The sequence below is a fragment of the Polistes dominula genome, unplaced genomic scaffold (assembly GCF_049000335.1).
Source record: "Polistes dominula isolate Pdom_NZ unplaced genomic scaffold, Pdom_raw_medaka contig_37, whole genome shotgun sequence".
In the NCBI taxonomy this organism is placed as follows: domain Eukaryota; kingdom Metazoa; phylum Arthropoda; class Insecta; order Hymenoptera; family Vespidae; genus Polistes; species Polistes dominula.
Genome location: NW_028301169.1, coordinates 3537772 through 3555668, shown reverse-complemented (window position 1 = coordinate 3555668; position 17897 = coordinate 3537772). Strand labels below are relative to the sequence as shown.

General features: G+C 32.9%; 5 protein-coding genes and 1 long non-coding RNA gene across 11 annotated transcripts; 4 read left to right on the top strand and 2 right to left on the bottom strand.

Moving 5' to 3' along the window:
* The first annotated feature begins 82 nt into the window (after window positions 1-82).
* LOC149030440 (intraflagellar transport protein 172 homolog) lies at window positions 83-670 on the top strand. The gene is made up of 3 exons (XM_089179144.1): window positions 83-221; window positions 305-448; window positions 532-670. The coding sequence occupies exons 1-3, from the start codon at window positions 183-185 to the stop codon at window positions 646-648; spliced, it is 300 nt and encodes a 99-aa protein (XP_089035270.1). The 5' UTR covers window positions 83-182; the 3' UTR covers window positions 649-670.
* A 10-nt stretch (window positions 671-680) lies between these two features.
* On the top strand, window positions 681-6394 carry Oseg2 (intraflagellar transport protein Oseg2). Its single transcript, XM_015322105.2, has 5 exons — window positions 681-922; window positions 1000-3790; window positions 3852-4295; window positions 4380-4703; window positions 5075-6394. The coding sequence occupies exons 1-5, from the start codon at window positions 900-902 to the stop codon at window positions 6242-6244; spliced, it is 4752 nt and encodes a 1583-aa protein (XP_015177591.2). The 5' UTR covers window positions 681-899; the 3' UTR covers window positions 6245-6394.
* Window positions 6295-6897, bottom strand: LOC107066998 (histone H2A). The gene has a single exon (XM_015322112.2). The coding sequence runs from the start codon at window positions 6845-6847 to the stop codon at window positions 6395-6397; it is 453 nt and encodes a 150-aa protein (XP_015177598.2). The 5' UTR covers window positions 6848-6897; the 3' UTR covers window positions 6295-6394.
* A 172-nt stretch (window positions 6898-7069) lies between these two features.
* LOC107066966 (histone H2B-like) lies at window positions 7070-9029 on the top strand. The gene has a single exon (XM_089179140.1). The coding sequence runs from the start codon at window positions 7124-7126 to the stop codon at window positions 7493-7495; it is 372 nt and encodes a 123-aa protein (XP_089035266.1). The 5' UTR covers window positions 7070-7123; the 3' UTR covers window positions 7496-9029.
* Window positions 9030-9141: 112 nt separating this feature from the next.
* Window positions 9142-10817, top strand: LOC149030439 (uncharacterized). The gene is made up of 2 exons (XR_016178799.1): window positions 9142-9198; window positions 9518-10817. It is a non-coding gene; the product is annotated as an uncharacterized LOC149030439 (long non-coding RNA).
* Window positions 10818-11381: 564 nt separating this feature from the next.
* Window positions 11382-16215, bottom strand: LOC107067024 (uncharacterized). Of its 6 annotated transcripts, none has more exons than XM_089179133.1 (4): window positions 13067-16215; window positions 12264-12684; window positions 11908-12191; window positions 11382-11556 (listed from the first exon to the last, which is right to left on the bottom strand). In XM_089179133.1, exon 1 carries the CDS (start codon window positions 14862-14864, stop codon window positions 13068-13070), a length of 1797 nt encoding a protein of 598 aa, XP_089035259.1. In that variant the 5' UTR covers window positions 14865-16215; the 3' UTR covers window positions 11382-11556; window positions 11908-12191; window positions 12264-12684; window position 13067. The 6 variants fall into 6 exon arrangements, with proteins under 6 accessions (XP_089035259.1, XP_015177657.2, XP_089035257.1 ...); XM_015322171.2 differs by having other exon boundaries at window positions 11908-12176; XM_089179131.1 differs by having other exon boundaries at window positions 11908-12684; window positions 13067-15499; window positions 15774-16215.
* Window positions 16216-17897: the final 1682 nt, after the last annotated feature.

The window sequence follows — 17897 nt, the reverse complement described above, 5'->3', positions numbered from 1 at the left end:
AAGGCGCGCAATTTGAATTCAGTTTAATAGTCTACAATCGCTTCCAATCATACATAACTGTTTGTGTATAAGAATGTTGCTAAGCAACCGTACATATGCATTTAATGACTTTAACTCATTGTATTTTTGTAATATACGAATAACGCTTCTTTTTAAAGTGAAATTTACTTTAACGTTAAGTTATGTTACTTAAATATTTAGGTACAATTGTACCATCACAAGTAGGTTATCTCAGATGTGTATTTTATTATTATTTATAAAAGAAAATTATGATAACATGCATTTATGTCTTTTCTATTTATAGGATTATGAAAATAGAGTTATTAGCATAGTTTGGTCACCTAATAATCAAAAACTTGCTGTCGCTTCTACTGATCGTTCAATCTATTTGTTTGATGAAAATGGTATTATGAAAGATAGATTTTCTACTAAACCTGTGGAACCAAAGGTATAATATTTATTATTAATAATATACATTAATTACTTCTTCAAATTTTTAAGTAAACGTATCGTAAATCATTTTTGTTTCAGTTTGGTAAGAAGAGTTATCTTGTTAAGGGTATTGCATTTTCTCCAGATTCAATAAAAATAGCTGTAGGTCAGACCGATTGTATGATTTATGTTTATAAAATTGGTGAAGAATGGTAATTAAAAATTTGTTATATGTTTTACATATTATTAAATTTATTAAATGTCGCACTATAAACATATGTATCATATATACAAATTTTTCATAGGGGTGAAAAAAAGTTATATGCAATAAATTCAAACAAAATTCAGCAGTCACTTGCTTAGCTTGGCCTACAGAAGGACCAATTATAGCTGGTCTTATAGATGGCAAGGTCCGTGCTGCATTTATAAAAACTCATAAAGTACAAACCTTGTATACGGCAGATGCTATGACAATTGCATTGGCTACTAAGTAACACATTTAATTATATAAATAGCACAGTAAAATATATAATACAATATTCTAATTACTTTAATTTTTCTTTTAAGTATTAGAGGAACTGGTTTTCTATCAAGTCACGCAGATGGTAGTATTATAAGATATTATGTGGCGGATGATGGAAATATTGAACCTTCAGGGCGTGTATGCACTCACAATGTACCAGCTTATGCTTTAGCTTGGCCTCAAGCTCATATTATGGCAGCAGGTTGTGATAAGAAAATAACGTTTTACGAATCTCATGGAAAACTTATTAAAACTTTTGACTATAGCAAAGATAGTAGCGAAAAAGAAATGACCGTTGCATGCTGTAGTCCTAGTGGACAAAGTATTACAATAGGTTCATGGAACAGAATAAGAATATTTGATTGGACTCCTCGTAGAGCAATTTGGGAAGAAGCAAAGATTAAAGAATTACCTAATTTCTATACAGTAACAGCATTGGCATGGCGCAAAGATGGTTCCAGATTAATTATTGGTGGATTGTGTGGTACTGTTGAACAATTTGAAACCATATTAAGACGTACTCTTGTTAGAGGAAGTCACGAGGTAGCATATGTTGGTCCTAGTCAAGTTATTGTTCGTCCATTAAATGGTACTAGTCAACCGGTTGTAATTAGATCACGTACTGGAAATGAGATAGAAGATGTAAAGGTATTAGGTCGAAAAGATAATAACATTGTAGCACGCACATCAACAACATTATTAATTACCGATATCGAACAAAATCTTATTAGCGAGATACCTTGGGAAGATAAAAGCAATAATGAAAAATTCTTTTTCGAATATCCTGGAGTTTGTTTGATATTTTGTGCTGGTGAATTAATGGTTGTTGAATATGGTAAAAATGAAATACTTGGATCGGTAAGAACTGAAGCAATAAATCCACATGTTGTTAGTATAAGAATTAATGAAAGACATGTACCTGGTATGGCAGACAATAAAAGATTAGCATACCTCTTAGATCCGCGAACAGTACGTATAATTGATTTTGTAACGGGTATTACTATCAGCATGATAACACATGATGTACGAGTAGATTGGTTAGAATTAAGTGAAACGGGACATAGACTTTTGTCACGAGATAAAAGAGGAAGATTATGGTTAAGTGATGATGAAGGAGGTAAAACTTTGTTATTAACGGGAGTTGGTTTTGTATCTTGGGTACCTGGAAGCGACGTTGTTGTAGCACAAACAGGTCAAACATTAGCAGTATGGTATAACGTGGATGCTCCAGAAGCAGCAACTCTTATACCTATTCGTGGCGATGCCATAGATATCGTTAGAGAAAATGATCAAACTTCTGTGATAGTCGAAGAAATGGGTAATGGAGTATCTTATCTACTCGATGAAGGGTTGATTGAATTTGGTACAGCATTACACGATAATGATTTTGGAAGAGTTGTTTTGTTTTTAGAAGAATTAGGTGATACTCCACAAGCTGAAGCTATGTGGGAAAATGTAGCAAGAAATGCAATGGCTGCTAGAGAATTATCAATCGCATCACGATGTTATGCTGCTCTTGGAGATGTAGCTTGTTCGAAATTTCTTCAAGAAATAGTCAATGTTGGGGAAAAATATCAAATGGAGACGGGCAATGATTCGTTGACAAGTCCAGATTGTTGGGCTATGTTGGCAATACTAAACGGAGAATTGAAAACTGCAGAAGTTATTTATTTAGAACAAAATGAATTAGATAAAGCTTTAGATATGTATCAGAAGTATTGGCATTGGGAAGATGCATTAAATTTGGCACAAAGTCGTGGTTGGTCTGGTTTAAAGGAGCTTAGAGATCGTCATTTAGGATGGTTACTCGAAAATGGACAAACAGCCAAAGCAGCAGCTATAATGGAAACAGATAATCCACAACGTGCAATAAAACTTTATTTAGAATCTCGTAGACCAGGACGTGCAGCTAGACTATTATTAGTTAATAATGAATTACTGGAAGATACAGCAATTATTAATGAAGTAGTACGAGCCTTAAAGGCAACTGATTTGATGGAGTTAGCAGGAGAAATTTTAGAAAAGACATCCGACGCTATAGATGCTATTAAATGTTATGCTGAAGCTGGTGTATATGCGAGAGCATTAGAATTGGCTCGTAAAATTGATCCAACTTCTGTAGTTATTTTAGAAAAAGAATGGGGAAAACATTTAGTTGCAAATGGTCATTATGATGCTGCGATAAATCATTTTATCGAAGCTGGAGAAACTACTCTTGCTTTAAATGCAGCCATTGATGCTCGACAATGGAGAAAAGCATTACAAATAATGCAAGTAATAGAAGACGATGATCCACAAATACAAAAGCAATGTGAAAAGATTGGCGAGTATTTTGAATCGATAGGAGATAAAAATTTAGCAGAAAGTTTATTTCTACGAGCATTAAATCCTAGAAGAGCCATTGATACTCATATCCAATCTGGTAATTGGAATCGTGCACATGAAGTAGCCACAGAATATATGAATAAAGAAGAAGCTAATGAGGTTCTTGTAAAACATGCAGAGACCTTAGAACAAACTGGTGATTTGCGACATGCTGAAACACTCTATGTTGCAATTGGAGAATATGATTCTGCAATTGCAATGTATAGAAAAGCTGGTCAGCGTAATGACATGATAAGATTAGTTGCAAAATATAGACCAGAGTTACTTCAAACTACTCATGCCCATTTAGCACGTGAATTGGATGCTGCTGGGAAACCTCGGGAAGCAGAAGAACACTTTTTAGGCGCTAATGATTGGCGAGGTGCTGTAGCGTCTTATAGATCAGCAAATATGTGGGAAGATGCTTTACGTGTTGCAAAACAAGCTTCTGGTGAAAAAGCTGCTCAACAGGTAAAAGTATATAAAAAATGATATTAATTTCATATATATTACTAATATCGCCATTTCATAGGTGGCATTAATGTGGGCACGTACATTGGTACCAGAATTAGGTGCTAGATTATTAATGCGTTTAACATACTTTGAAGCTTGTCTTCAAATAGCATGTGAAGCTGGTCTATTCGATTGGGCTTTGGAAATAGTAAAATATGGTACATCGGATCAAAAGAAAGAAGTTCATTATAGAAAAGCCATGGCATTAGAAGACGAAGGAAGATTTTCAGAGGCAGAAAAAGAATTTATTCAAGCTGGAAGAGCTATGGAAGCAGTACAAATGTATATACATACTCGAGATTGGGAAGCTGCTGAAGATGTGGCACAGTCTCATATTCCAAATGCATTAAATCAAGTTCTTGTTGCAAGAGCTACAGAAGCAGCAGAAACACAGGATTACAGCCTTGCAGAATCTCTTCTTTTGAGGGCGCATAAGCCAGAAATAATAGTAGATCATTATAAGGTAATAATATCGTGTAATAAAAGCTCATTCTTTCTATTAAAAATTATTCTAATATATATTACACTTTTCTGATTGATTATATAGAAAGCTGGTATGTGGTCAGAGGCATTAAGAGTATGTAGAGAATATTTACCAAGTCAAGAGGCTGCACTTCGTAGAGAATTAGGGCAAAAAAGTGCAGGTATCGACGGATTGAACGCCTTAGAAGAAGCTCAGAAGTGGTTAGAAGTTGGAGAAATACGTGCAGCATTGGATATTCTTATCCTAGATCCACAAGCATCAAGAACTTCTTTAACTCGAGCTGCTGATATTCTTCTTCATCAAGCTGATCCAGAAACAGCTATAGAAATTGGTGGAGATTTAGGAGCACGATTATTTGATGTTGGTGAACATGCTCTTTCTGCTCAGGTAAACTTTTATCTTAATATGCAAGGTGGCATATGCATAAATCAACTAATATTAACAATTATTTATTTCTTCATTGATTGGAATAGTCGTTGTTTGAGGTTATGTTGCTTTTTTAGTAATTGATAACTCTTAAAAAGTTCTTCTAGAATTAGATATAAAAATAAATAAATAAATAAATAAATGAGTAAAAATGTGTATCTTTAATAGCTTAAGATTTGCAAATTAAACTTGTTTACAATAATATGCATTCTTATTAAAACTGACTTATATTTGAGTCACCTTTTTTATATAATGATAATAATAATAATAATCATATACCACTTAAATTTATAAAAAAAATGTAAATAAAGTCGATGTTTTTATAAACACAGGTATTTTTACAAGCTGATAGGATTAGAGATGCTATCAACGCTTTAGCTGCTGTAAACGAATGGGAAAGAGCACGACGCATTGTAAGAGAACTTGCCCCAGAATTAGAACCATATTTAGAAGGAAAGTACAAGGATGCTATTATAAGAGACGGAGAAATCGACAAATTGGTAGAAGTTGATACAGGAGCTGCTTTAGAAATTTTAGCACAAAAAGGTCAATGGGATCAAGTATTTGAAGCAGCGAGTATGCAAAGTCCCGAACTATTACACAAATATGTCGCACAACGTGCGGCCCATTTACTAAAATCACATTCACCAATCCAAGCTCTTCGACTGTACATGCAATACGGCGCATTACCAATTCCCCAATATTTCAACCTTTATCTCAAATTATCAGAAACAATTCTCAATTCTGATGAAACTTATAACGAATATAAATATTTGTCTCAATTACGAAGCGTTTTATACGAATTATGTAAAAATTTAGATTTGTCTACTGCAAGTGGTTTGAAATTTCGTAAATATCTCGAAGCAACCCATTATTCAGCAGTTAGATGTGGATGCCGTGAATTTTCTGGATTAAACGGAATAATAACGAAGACCTCTATTACTCTTATACGTTATTCGGACATTTTGTTACCCGATCGTTGTTACTATAACGCTGGTATTGATGCACGATCTAGTGGACTTACGAGCGAAGCTTTCATATTCTTAAATCATTTTCTTGATCTTGAAGAATGCATCGAGGAAGGAGATAGTAATATTCTCGATGTAGATGATCTCAGAGTAACTGATTTTCCCTTGGAAGTACCTTTACCAGCTACTTTAAGTATGACTAAGGAACAACGGGAAGAAGCTAAAGAATGGGTTTTAGCTATTTCTATGGATCAAAAAGTAGAACAAGGTTTGCCGATTGATCAACGTGGAGTTTATATTGGTTCTTTAACTAGTTCAATAAGTAATTCAATACCTTTACAAGAATGTACGTTAACGGGATATCCGATTCGTGGCCCGGTGATTAAATTTGAAAAAAGTAACCGTGTAACCGATCGTGACGATTGGACTAAATTGGTTAATGTCGCTCGACAAACATCATCCGATTCTCCACTGAACGACATTATTATATTTATACAAGATTGGTGCGGTGCTGTTCCAACTTATTCGTTTTAAAAAAACAATGTACATTATATTTTATGTAGATGTTAATATACATACCTGTGTTTAAAGAAAATGTATTTTATTTTACTGATTATATTAAATAAACATTGAATAACAACGCCTATATTTAATAAAATAAAATTATTATTAAAATGAAATGAATTAGTTATTCCTTATTGTTCGAAATATGTGGTGGCCCTGAAAAGGGCCGTATATCGGTAGAATGTTTATGAAATATCGATTAAGCTTTTTCTCAGTCTTCTTCGGTAATAGAACAGCTTGAATGTTTGGCAGGACACCACCTTGAGCGATAGTCACACCAGACAATAATTTATTCAATTCCTCGTCATTACGGATGGCCAATTGTAAATGTCTTGGAATAATTCTAGTCTTCTTGTTGTCACGAGCTGCATTACCAGCCAATTCTAAAACTTCAGCAGCAAGGTATTCCATAACTGCAGCCAAGTACACTGGTGCTCCAGCTCCAACGCGTTCAGCGTAGTTGCCTTTTCTCAAAAGCCGATGAATACGACCAACAGGGAATTGAAGTCCAGCTCGGTTAGAGCGGGACTTTGCCTTTCCCTTAACTTTGCCGCCTTTTCCACGTCCCGACATTTTCGAACTTGTTGAAATAAACTGAATGAACCGTAGAACTCAAGAGTTGACGATAGTCTGACTCTGCGTGGTTAGACGCGCGCTTATATACATTTCCACCACTCTGACGACGGACCAATAGGAACGCTAGAAGGGGCGCTGGCCGAGTGCAGCGCTGTGATTGGTCAGCGGCGGGAGTAGCTGACGCGTATATAAGGAAGCGCTTAAGCGACTAGAATCATAACGCATTGGACTTCTTCGACGATCAGACTACTGACCAAGAAAAAGTGAATCAAGATGCCGCCTAAAGCAAGTGGAAAAGCAGTTAAGAAAGCCGGTAAAGCACAGAAGAACATTGCTAAGACCGACAAGAAGAAGAAGAGGAAAAGGAAGGAAAGTTACGCAATTTACATTTACAAAGTCTTGAAGCAAGTACATCCTGATACTGGAATTTCCAGCAAAGCCATGAGCATCATGAACAGTTTTGTTAATGATGTCTTTGAGCGTATTGCTGCTGAAGCTTCTCGTTTAGCTCATTACAATAAACGATCAACTATAACATCTCGGGAAATTCAGACTGCAGTTCGTCTGTTGCTTCCAGGTGAACTCGCAAAACACGCTGTTAGTGAAGGCACTAAAGCCGTAACTAAATACACCAGCTCCAAGTAAGCTGATGTATCAACATACGAACGGCCCTTTTTAGGGCCACAAATAATTTATTTTCGTTGGGCATATAATTCTCTACATAAAATGTTAAACTATATAATATTTACCTTATATTTCTCACCAAAATAAATTTATTCAATATAAAATACATTATTAGGAAGTAAGAATATAAAATGCTAAAGTTACAAATACGTTAGAAATTTGAAATAAATATTTAGGGATGCTTAAATAATATAAGAAAAAGAAAATCTTTATGTATATCCTTATTCATATAGATAAAAATTTAAAATTTTTGATCGTTAAAATTTTACTTTACAAATTTAAACCATATAACGTGCTGAATAGTACTTGAATTCTATGAGAGGGTGCAGCACTTTACTAACATGACTAATACGTATCTCGAAATAAATGAAATATTTTTCGAAAATTTTTGTTGAAATAGCTTCGATAAAGAATTCATATATATCATGTATATATTTGAAGAAAAATTATAAAATAATTATTTAACATTACTATTATAAATTAAGCAGTTAATAATTATTTCTGTAAAATAAAAACGGTCATAGGCTACAAATATAAAATTACGAAAAAGTCGTATGATGTAAAAATCAAATACAGATAATCTTCCTATAACATGGTAGATAGCTTCCTAGAAAATGCCGTGTTGTATAAGACCCAGAGCCATGAGGCAAAACCAACCACGTTTTCAGGCCATAAAGATGAAAAGAATTACTTTCCTCACTACTGTATCTTTAAGACGGCAAGTCTCGCTGCGGCTGTTGAAGAGCAGTGTTGTACAGGTTTTTTTGAAATAAAACCGTATTATAAAATGCCGTGTTATAGGAGGGCATATACTTTCAAATTAGGATTTGCTTTTCAAGTTTAGATTCAACCTATATTTGTATTATTTTCTCATATCGTATAAGAACTTTGTATACAAGACAATAACATTGGTTGAGTAAACAATTAAAGATTAAAGTTTACTTTATCAGATGTATTTAAAGTATTGGAAAAATTCTTGAAATTTCAACAGATAATGAATAATGGCAAATAAATGACTATATTTAATGGACTATAGATTATTATATATTACTAAATGACTATGTTATTATTATTTATATATAATAGCAATTTTTTTTATCTCTCAGAATTATTTAGAAAACTCTTAAACAACTAGAAAGTTCTCAGAAAATGTTCAATTTTTTGATTTACAAATTACATAGATAAGTAACATAGTTACACACACAAGATGTTTTATAACTAATGGTACGAACAAGCAAATATGAGATGATTCAACTTAAAAAGATCTAAGTTGAAAATATAGAATTAAATCTATTCAAGAACATTAAAAATATCTTCAAAATGGCGTTAACAAAAAACTTTTATCCAATTGTAAGATGTTAAGTAACTGAATGTAATTAAAATCGAATTGTTGTTTATTTTCTTTAAACTCTTATTAATTTGATTACTAAATTAATAAAGCATGTATTAATGTATAGATTCAATGCATATATAAATATATATACTATAAAACATTTATAATTGTGATTATTTTCTTTCAATTCAATCAAAAGTTTCAATCTTTGTGAACTTCTTTCCTTCGTGTAGCTTGTCGTAACTTCCCCCACCCAATTTTCTCGACCAATCCGCGTCAAGTTAAACGAAATACTACTGAAATCGAGAAATACTAACTGTTCTATTAAAATGTACGTATTATTATTAAATATATATACAATTTTATAATTTGTATTGCTTAATAAATCATGATAAATAGTAATTAAAGGAAAATGTGATGAAAAAAATATATAAATCTTTATCGTTTTTTTTTTTTTCTTAAATAACGAATATTTTTAGCATCTAATATAAGGGTCATTGCATGTACATATATATATCTTTTTAAAAATATCTTTAGGAATAATATATATAAAGTACAGGTAACCACCCTATAAAACGGTAAATAGGTTAATAAAAAATGTCGTGTTGTATGAAAACCCAGAATCATGAGCCAAAAACTTTTGTTTTCAGGCCATGAAGATGAAAAGAAATACTTTCCTCAACACTGTATCACAAGTCTCGCAGCAGTTGTAGAAGTACAGTGTTGTACAAAGGTTTTTTTTGAAAGGAAACCGTGTTACACGATCCATAAATTGTAGTATTTGTATGGATCGTGTTATAGAGAAACCGTGTTATAAGACGCCATGTTGTAAGAGGGCTACATATATACAATAAATATTTTTTCGAACAGTTTCTACGAAAAAAAAGTGAAAAATATTAAGAATGCTTGAGAGAAAATGGCGGCACGAACATTTTCGAAGATTTTAGGATAGAATAAAGAGGAACTTAACAACGGACTTAACACTAGATATACCAGATCAATCATTTTGATTAGCCGGGTCATTTTAATTCAAAATTTCTTCTTCATGTAACATTTACAAATATCTATAAATTCATTTATCTATTAAAATTTTTGTTAAACATTTTTTGTTATTTTTTTAAGAGTACATAAAGACTAGAAGCTGCAAAAAGCATTTTTTTTATACAGAAGTTATTTTGATTAGTGTAGTAGAAATAGGTATACTGAAAATGGTGGTATAACTAATGTTAAGGTTCAGTAAAATGACTTTACTATACTTTAATTATTTATAAATTTATTAAGAAAACATAAAATGACTATCAGACAAAGGGCATTGGCCACATCAATGAACAATGGTTTAAGATAAAAAAATGTCGGGCTATGGGAATACAAAGATATCACGTGACAGAGACATCGACAATTTTTTATAGTATGTGCATACAGTACTAAACAAAAGTATTATAGCACGACGGTCTACATTTTCTTCTATCTTCTGTAAATCGATCAAAAATATATAAGGTTAACTCTTAACAGAATCTTTTTGTAAAATGCATTATGGACGAGGCAATAAAAAGGTTAAAAAAAAATGTAAATTTTATTCAAAGATGAAACATAGCATTTTTTCTATTACTTTATTCATTTTATTATATATTAATAGAGAAAAAAAGTAAAGTATAGAGGTTGTGTCTTCGCAAAGCAAGATACAAGAGGATTCATTCAAACATACAAGTAAACTTAAATAAATTTCTTTTCAAAGGGACAAAATCAATTCATTATATCTTGTTGATGAGTTAGAACCAGAATAAAACAAGCGTTTTGCACAGCATCATCAATCCCTAAATGGCAACAGTGTTTTCAGTGTGATATAAATCATAACATTCTATAAGCAATGTTGCCACTTCTAGCAACAGAGTGTTGTACCTTCTTTCAACTAACTTCGAGAATAATAATGTAATAAACTATGACAAAGGATAGGCTGTTTTATTGTTTAAATCATAAGAACCTTGGGTTTTAGTTTATTTTAGTCATAGCACGTCTTTTTCGTACATAAAATGTTTTACCGAGATGACCATCAAAGAGATAGGAAGAGGATAACTAGTGAGAGCTTTGGGGTAACATTGAATAGACGAAACATCGATGAGAGAATCACCGAGCGTTGCCATCCTGTTATTTCAGTTTGTTCATATATTTTAAGATGATTCTTTAATAAATAATTAGATAATTATATGAGATAAAGAGATGAATTTGTTCGTTATCGTTGAAAAATTTAGTGGCCCTGAAAAGGGCCGTTTTAACGGTTCTTTTAAATGAGATGTTGACTAAACTCTGCTGATTTTATGCAATTTTATGCACTTCTGACAAATTAACCTCCAAAACCATAAAGAGTACGTCCTTTGCGTTTCAATGCATACACGACATTCATAGCCGTGACAGTCTTTCTTTTACCATGTTCAGTATAAGTTACTGCATCACGAATAACGTTTTCTAGGAAGACTTTCAATACACCTCGAGTTTCTTCGTAAATAAATCCAAAGATACGTTTTACACCACCACGACGAGCCAAACGACGAATCGCAGGCTTAGTAATACCTTGGATATTATCACGAAGAACCTTCCTGTGACGCTTAGCACCTCCCTTTCCCAATCCCTTTCCACCCTTTCCACGTCCAGTTATTTGTTTTGTTTAATGAAAATCACTCGGAATAAGTTCCTGTAAACAAAATAAAATATTAATTTAGACTTATATACCAGTTAAATATTTATCAATTAATCCTTATTTAAGGTATAAGCCCAGTGTGACGCCCAAAATTTCGACGTTTTTCCATGAATATTTTTATACATGAAAATTTTTTTTAATTGCATAAAAAAATTAATTTATTATTAAAAATTTCATTTTTTAGAGGTTCAGTACTTAGATAAATATGTTAAGAATAACGGATTAAAATTTTAGCCAAATCGGTTGAATAGTTTTTAGTCAGTGCTTCTCCGAAATTTCGAAAACGTGGTTTCGAGAAAAACGCGTTTAAACAACAGATATTTTTAATAAGAAAAAGATACTTACACATTAATCACCTATGCTTGGTGCATAGAGTAGTCCTTCAGATTCCTCATAGTCATCATTTTTAGCAGCTTCGAGAGCCCTACGTAATGTTCTAGCCTCTTTTGAGTTGGCTTGCTCAGTTTTCTCCGCCCTTGAAATGCGTACACTGTCGACGGTATCAGCGTAATCTCTGGCTGTTTGACCTATTGTGACGCCCATAACTTCCATAATTTTCAAGACAGGTAGAAGGCCCTCATTAAAGATGTACGCAGCTATGAGTGTAGCAATTTCTAAAACGTTTTTGCCTGTAAAATGATGCTTCGGAGCGAAATTCCATACGCTGTGAATGAATGCCTCATTATTGTTTTGCGTATTACCTCCTAAGCATTTTTTCAACAAATCCTCAGACGATAAAGTCTCATACACTGGTTTTATTAAATTTATTGTTTGTTCGTCGAAGGTTACTGAATGTTCGTAAGTACTCTCCTGATTTTGTGCCTTCAGTTGTAGATACGTGCATCAAGAATCTGAGCAATAAGAGTGATTAGGATTTTCATCTGTCGATGCCATGTGGTAAAACGTAGCCCACACGGATTTCTTCATGTCTTCGAGAGAGTGGACATTTCTTGTAATTGCCAAACCATAGTAGTTAGTCATTTTTAACATTAACTTGTTAATTAATTGCAATGGTTTAGGTTTTTGCGGCTCTTCGAAATATTAAAAAATATGGCAATGGCAGCAATTATTCGGACGCGTCTCGGAAAAAAGTAGAATTGCGGTGCCTCTCATAATTTGGTGCTGGATCATATGAAATCAAAAAATCAAAGTTCATTCGTTAGATAATAGTTTTCCCCAGGTAACGCTGGGAGGGTTTCTCGAAATTTCAATTTTTCACTTTTTTGGAACACTTTGAAGGGAAAAACGCGATTTTTTGCGAAAAAAATCGGCTGGTTTGTTATTGTAAAATAAAAATATTAACAAATTTGAAAAAAACTCTCCAGCGTTACCTCGTAAATTATGTACAGAATAGTGTTCAAAATTTCAAAAGGATCGGTGCAGTAGTTTTGAAGTTATGAGGGGTACCGACTTTGAAAACGTGAGTTGTGGGGAAAACGCTTTAAAGTTTTGAACACTAAAAAATCTGATATAAAACGTTCATAAGTAAATTTTATCGGCATACCTCACACTGAATCATCAATACCAGATCCATAAAGGATGTTACTATCATCCATGATGACTAAAGCACCTTTTTGCTTCTGTCTATGACGAATCCTGCCTTCTTTAGTTTGTCTTTCAGCTTCCTGTTCTGCTCGGCTTATACGTATGGAGTCAGTTGATCGCGCCCAGTCATGAGCACTTGATCCACTACTGATTCCCATGTCTTGCATGAAGGTTAGTAAAGCAAAAGAACCTTCATTGAAGACACTGGCTGCCACATAAGCTGCAATTTCAACGATGACAAAAGCTCCACTCAAGTACTTTGGTGAGATTCTCCAAATAAGTTGATTCAAACTCTTATTGTTTTTTTGCGTGAAGCCTCCGACACATCGCTCCAGGAGGGCATCTTTGCTCAGATCTTCATAGATAGGCTTAATGGCATCCAAAACATCCTTGGGAAGAGCACTGTATGTGTGTCTGAACGAATCCAATGCATTAGCAGCTGCAGCTTTTTGCCATTCGCACCAGGAGTCCGCACCGCTCGGACATTTTTTATGCTGTGGATTCTCGTCCGTCGAACTGTAGTGAAAGAACGTTGCCCAGATAGCATTCTTCATATTTTCCACGGAATCAGAGTAACGTCTAATAACCAAACCGTAGTATACCGTCAGTTTATCAATAATTTTGGCCGTAAGCTTCTCTTTACCAGAAAGATTCTTTCTTTTGATCTTCTTTCCAGCCTTAGTTTCAGTATCTACAACGGTCTTTTTGACTATTTCACGTAGACGAGTGCCCATTATTTTTTGAAGATGTTCTACACATTCTTTTTTCACTATTGAAAAATCATCACCATAAGGTTTAGAATTCACTAACCCGGAGTAAACTTTAGAGTCACCGTCGCTGATATAGTTGCGATATCGTACACCATTCTTTACCGAGCGTTGAAACATGGTTTTTATCGCTTCGACTTTCATATTTCCAACTGCACCAGTATGATTTGCCCGACACTTTCCAGCATTTATATGAGCTTCATGCCATTCTTCGTATTCGGCAGAGTTTAATTTATGTTCCCAAGTTTTACATTCATGGCAGTATGAACTTTGGATGTAAATGTCAAGAACTTTACCTGTAAAGTAACCGATTAACGAAGTGACGCCGAATAAAGATGAGAAGCCTCCTTTTTTCCATGTTATGTCGCCTGATACATTGAGTTCGTTAGCATCTTCAGTTTTTTTCTCTTCGGTTGTTGCTGCTTTTTCTTCTTTTGTAGCAGATAAAAAAAATCGATTCGCTACTTCTTTCACAGTCGAGCACATTTTTTTCACGTAATCATTATACGTCGGTCTTGATAAAAACGAACTAGACAAGTCCATCAAGCCGCAGAACTTTTCACAGCCAACTAATCCAAGGCCTAATATCCTCATCACGAAAACAAACCGATAATTAACTTCGTAAATACCAGAGTTTACTCTTGCACTAGACGGAACATTTGTAATCTGTTTACAGCTTTCGCACGACACTTCGATGTTAAATGCAAGACCTTCTTTCTTAGTCGAATGAAAATTTACTTTTCCATCACATTTTACACACTTCACTAGCGTAGCAATTGTTGAAAAGACTAATGAAAAATCGATTATCCTATAATGTTTTTTAAGATCCACCGTAACTTGATCTTCAACGGTCACTTTTACTTTTTTAGCTGACGCGTTACTTGTTGAAATGTCTTCGCTTTCACGTTTAATCGAAGGTACAATTTTGTTAGGTTGACATAATCTCGAACCAGTTAATTGTCTATCAGATCTTATAATTTTTTTAGACATTTTTGCAATAATTTAACACAAAACTTAATGAAAACGGAGCTAAAATGATGCGAAAATAGGAACGCGCGTGTACATCTGCTCGATGGAATATTTACTGCTACACTAAATTTTATACTCTACACTGACAAAATATACAGTACAGGTATAAAAACGTTTGTACTTGCGTTGAAATTTCTATAAATAGAACTGAGGGGTAAGATTAGGTATTATATGAACTGTTCGGTGCACACATCGATTAACTCCACTTTTTGAAAAATCTTAAATTTAAGTATCAAAGCATTTGGTATAATCATAACTTTTTATATTTATAATAACTTTCCTGAATAATAAAGATTAACACCATTAAACGGCAAAATTTTTTTGGCCATTGAATAATAAGTAATGTATTTCAGACACAATTTCATCGCATTTCTCAACATTTGGTTTTATGGAGTTAATCGATGTGTGCACTAAACGGCTCATATAAAAAACAGTGAAGCCAGATTGTAGAATATTTCTTTTTCTCCTTTCCTCGAGCCCAGCACGCCTCGCACACAACGAAATGTTACGTGTTGGTGTGTCGGCTAAACGAAAGAAGCCGAGGGAAGCCGAGGTTAGCTGCGCGAACAGAGCAGAAATAATATCCCCACCTCGCGCTGCAGAGAAATACATGGCAACATTTAATCTATGTCCATGTACATTTTGTATAATTTTTTTCTTCACCCCGCTCGGGTCAGGTAGGAATAAAAATCTGACAGGTATAAAAGTACTCATAACTTCGTCAATTTTGCACCAATCGACTTGAAATTTTGACACAGTATTCTTGAAATAATATGCATTTAGTTAAATAAAAAAAATTTAATACCTTACGCCACCCCATAAGTTACAATAATAGAGAACTGAATATGCGCCAAATAAATATGTGCTTACGTGTTGAAAATTGTTGTCATAGAAACGAACAGAACGTTCATGTAAACAATATACTACGTATAAATGTATACGACTATCCGAGTCTCCGGAACAATGTAATGAGTATGATTACTGTGAATAACGAAGAAGTTGCTCGTATCAAAGCTGCAGACGAAATGTGATGTTCGGCGGCTGAGACGACTGGTTTTGCGCGCTCGAGATTCCGCTCCATCCCCACCACAACTCTTAGAACCAATGAGCGAGCATTTGACGAATTTTCTATCCAAAGAGTAAAAGTAAAGAGAGAAAGACTAACGATTAAAAGAATAAAGTACGATATTATTTTAATAATATAAAAGTAAATTATTTTTACTTTTTATGCCTTAATATATCATTTTTTAGAAACTTGTTTTTTCCGTTGTATATAATACAACTTCAAAATCTAAAATAAAATTGAAAAACTTAAAATTAACGCAATATTAAACATAAAATTAACAAATATTAAAAAATAACGCAATGCTTGGTTATGATTTAATTCGTCCAAAATAAGATGACTAATTTAAGATATCATTTAGAAATTTGCAAGTGAAGATCACAGTAACATGATGATCATTTTATTACAAAATAAAAGTACAAAATTTTGATACGATAAAAATACTGAAAGATGATCTGTTGTTGAAAGAAAGAAACGTTTTTGAGAATTTCGAGACGTGATCAGAAAGGGAAAAACGAATTGGAAAGAGCCAATATTAGATACAGTAGTTTGTTCTAGAAATTAGTTGTTTGGGTGTATGTAGATAAAATAATAATAGATGTAAAAAGCTTTAGACTAAATAAGGGCCAAGATATGAGAGTATGAGATTGAAATCTGATACTAAATATAAGAAAAATATTCTTCCATTACGTTTCAATATCTGGCCTATAGTTGCACTGTTGTAAATTCTGAAACTAGAAATATATACTTCTTTTTTTATGTATATATATGTATAATATGGTCTACTGAGAGAATATTATATAACACAAAATAAAGATTCTCTATTAATTTAAGGGTCATTATTTTATCTTGGTTAATTTAATGAACGCTATAAAAACGAAAAGAAAATATACAGGAACAAACATAACCTTAGTAGGACGAAATACTGAAAAATATTAAATACATACGTATTTAATATTAAAAAGACATCACATCTCTTTTTAATATTCGTCGTTACTCATTGTTTTATTTTTTTTCTATTATTTGAAAACAGATCTTTTGTTTATCGTACTTTTAAAGTTGTAACAAGAAACAACTTCTTACATATAAAAGTGAATTTGATAAAAAAAAATGATTTCTGTTAAATCAACAATTTTTAAACTTATTCATATGTATATTTTGTTTTCTTATTTCTTACAAATCCACACGCAAAATGATTTTTTAATACAATTTATAAGTTTCATTAAGTTTTTATTTGTAAGATATAATGTCAGACTTCATGGTTTAAAATATGCTGGTGAATAATAAATATTTATTGTATATTCTTTTGGAAAAGTATTCAATTACTCATTTAGCCGATAACAAAATGGTTTCATTACACGAAAAATTAAAGGAGTAATTTCATGTCTTTTAAATATTGTCTAAGAAATAATGATTCCTTTCTTTAAGAAAAAATGAATAATTTTCATTGCTTGTTTAAAGATACAAGAGAATTCATTCAAACATACAAGTAAACTTAAATAAATTTCTTTTCAAAGGGACAGAATCAATTCATTATATCTTGTTGACGAGTCAGAATCAGAATAAAACAAGCGTTTTGCATAGCATCATCAATCCCTAAATGGCAACAGTGTTTTCAGTGTGATATAAATCATAACATTCTATAAGCAATGTTGCCACTTCTAGCAAAAAAGTGTTGTACCTTCTTTCAACTAGCTTCGAGAATAATAATGTAATAAACTATGACAAAGGATAGGCTGTTTTATTGTTTAAGTCGTAAGAACCTTGGTTTTAGTTTATTTTAGTCATAGCACGTCTTTTTCGTACATAAAATGTTTTACCGAAATGACCATCAAAGAGATAGGAAGAGGATAACTATTGAAAGCTATGGGGTAACATTGAATAGACGAAACATCGATGAGAGAATCACCGAACGTTGCCATCTTGTTATT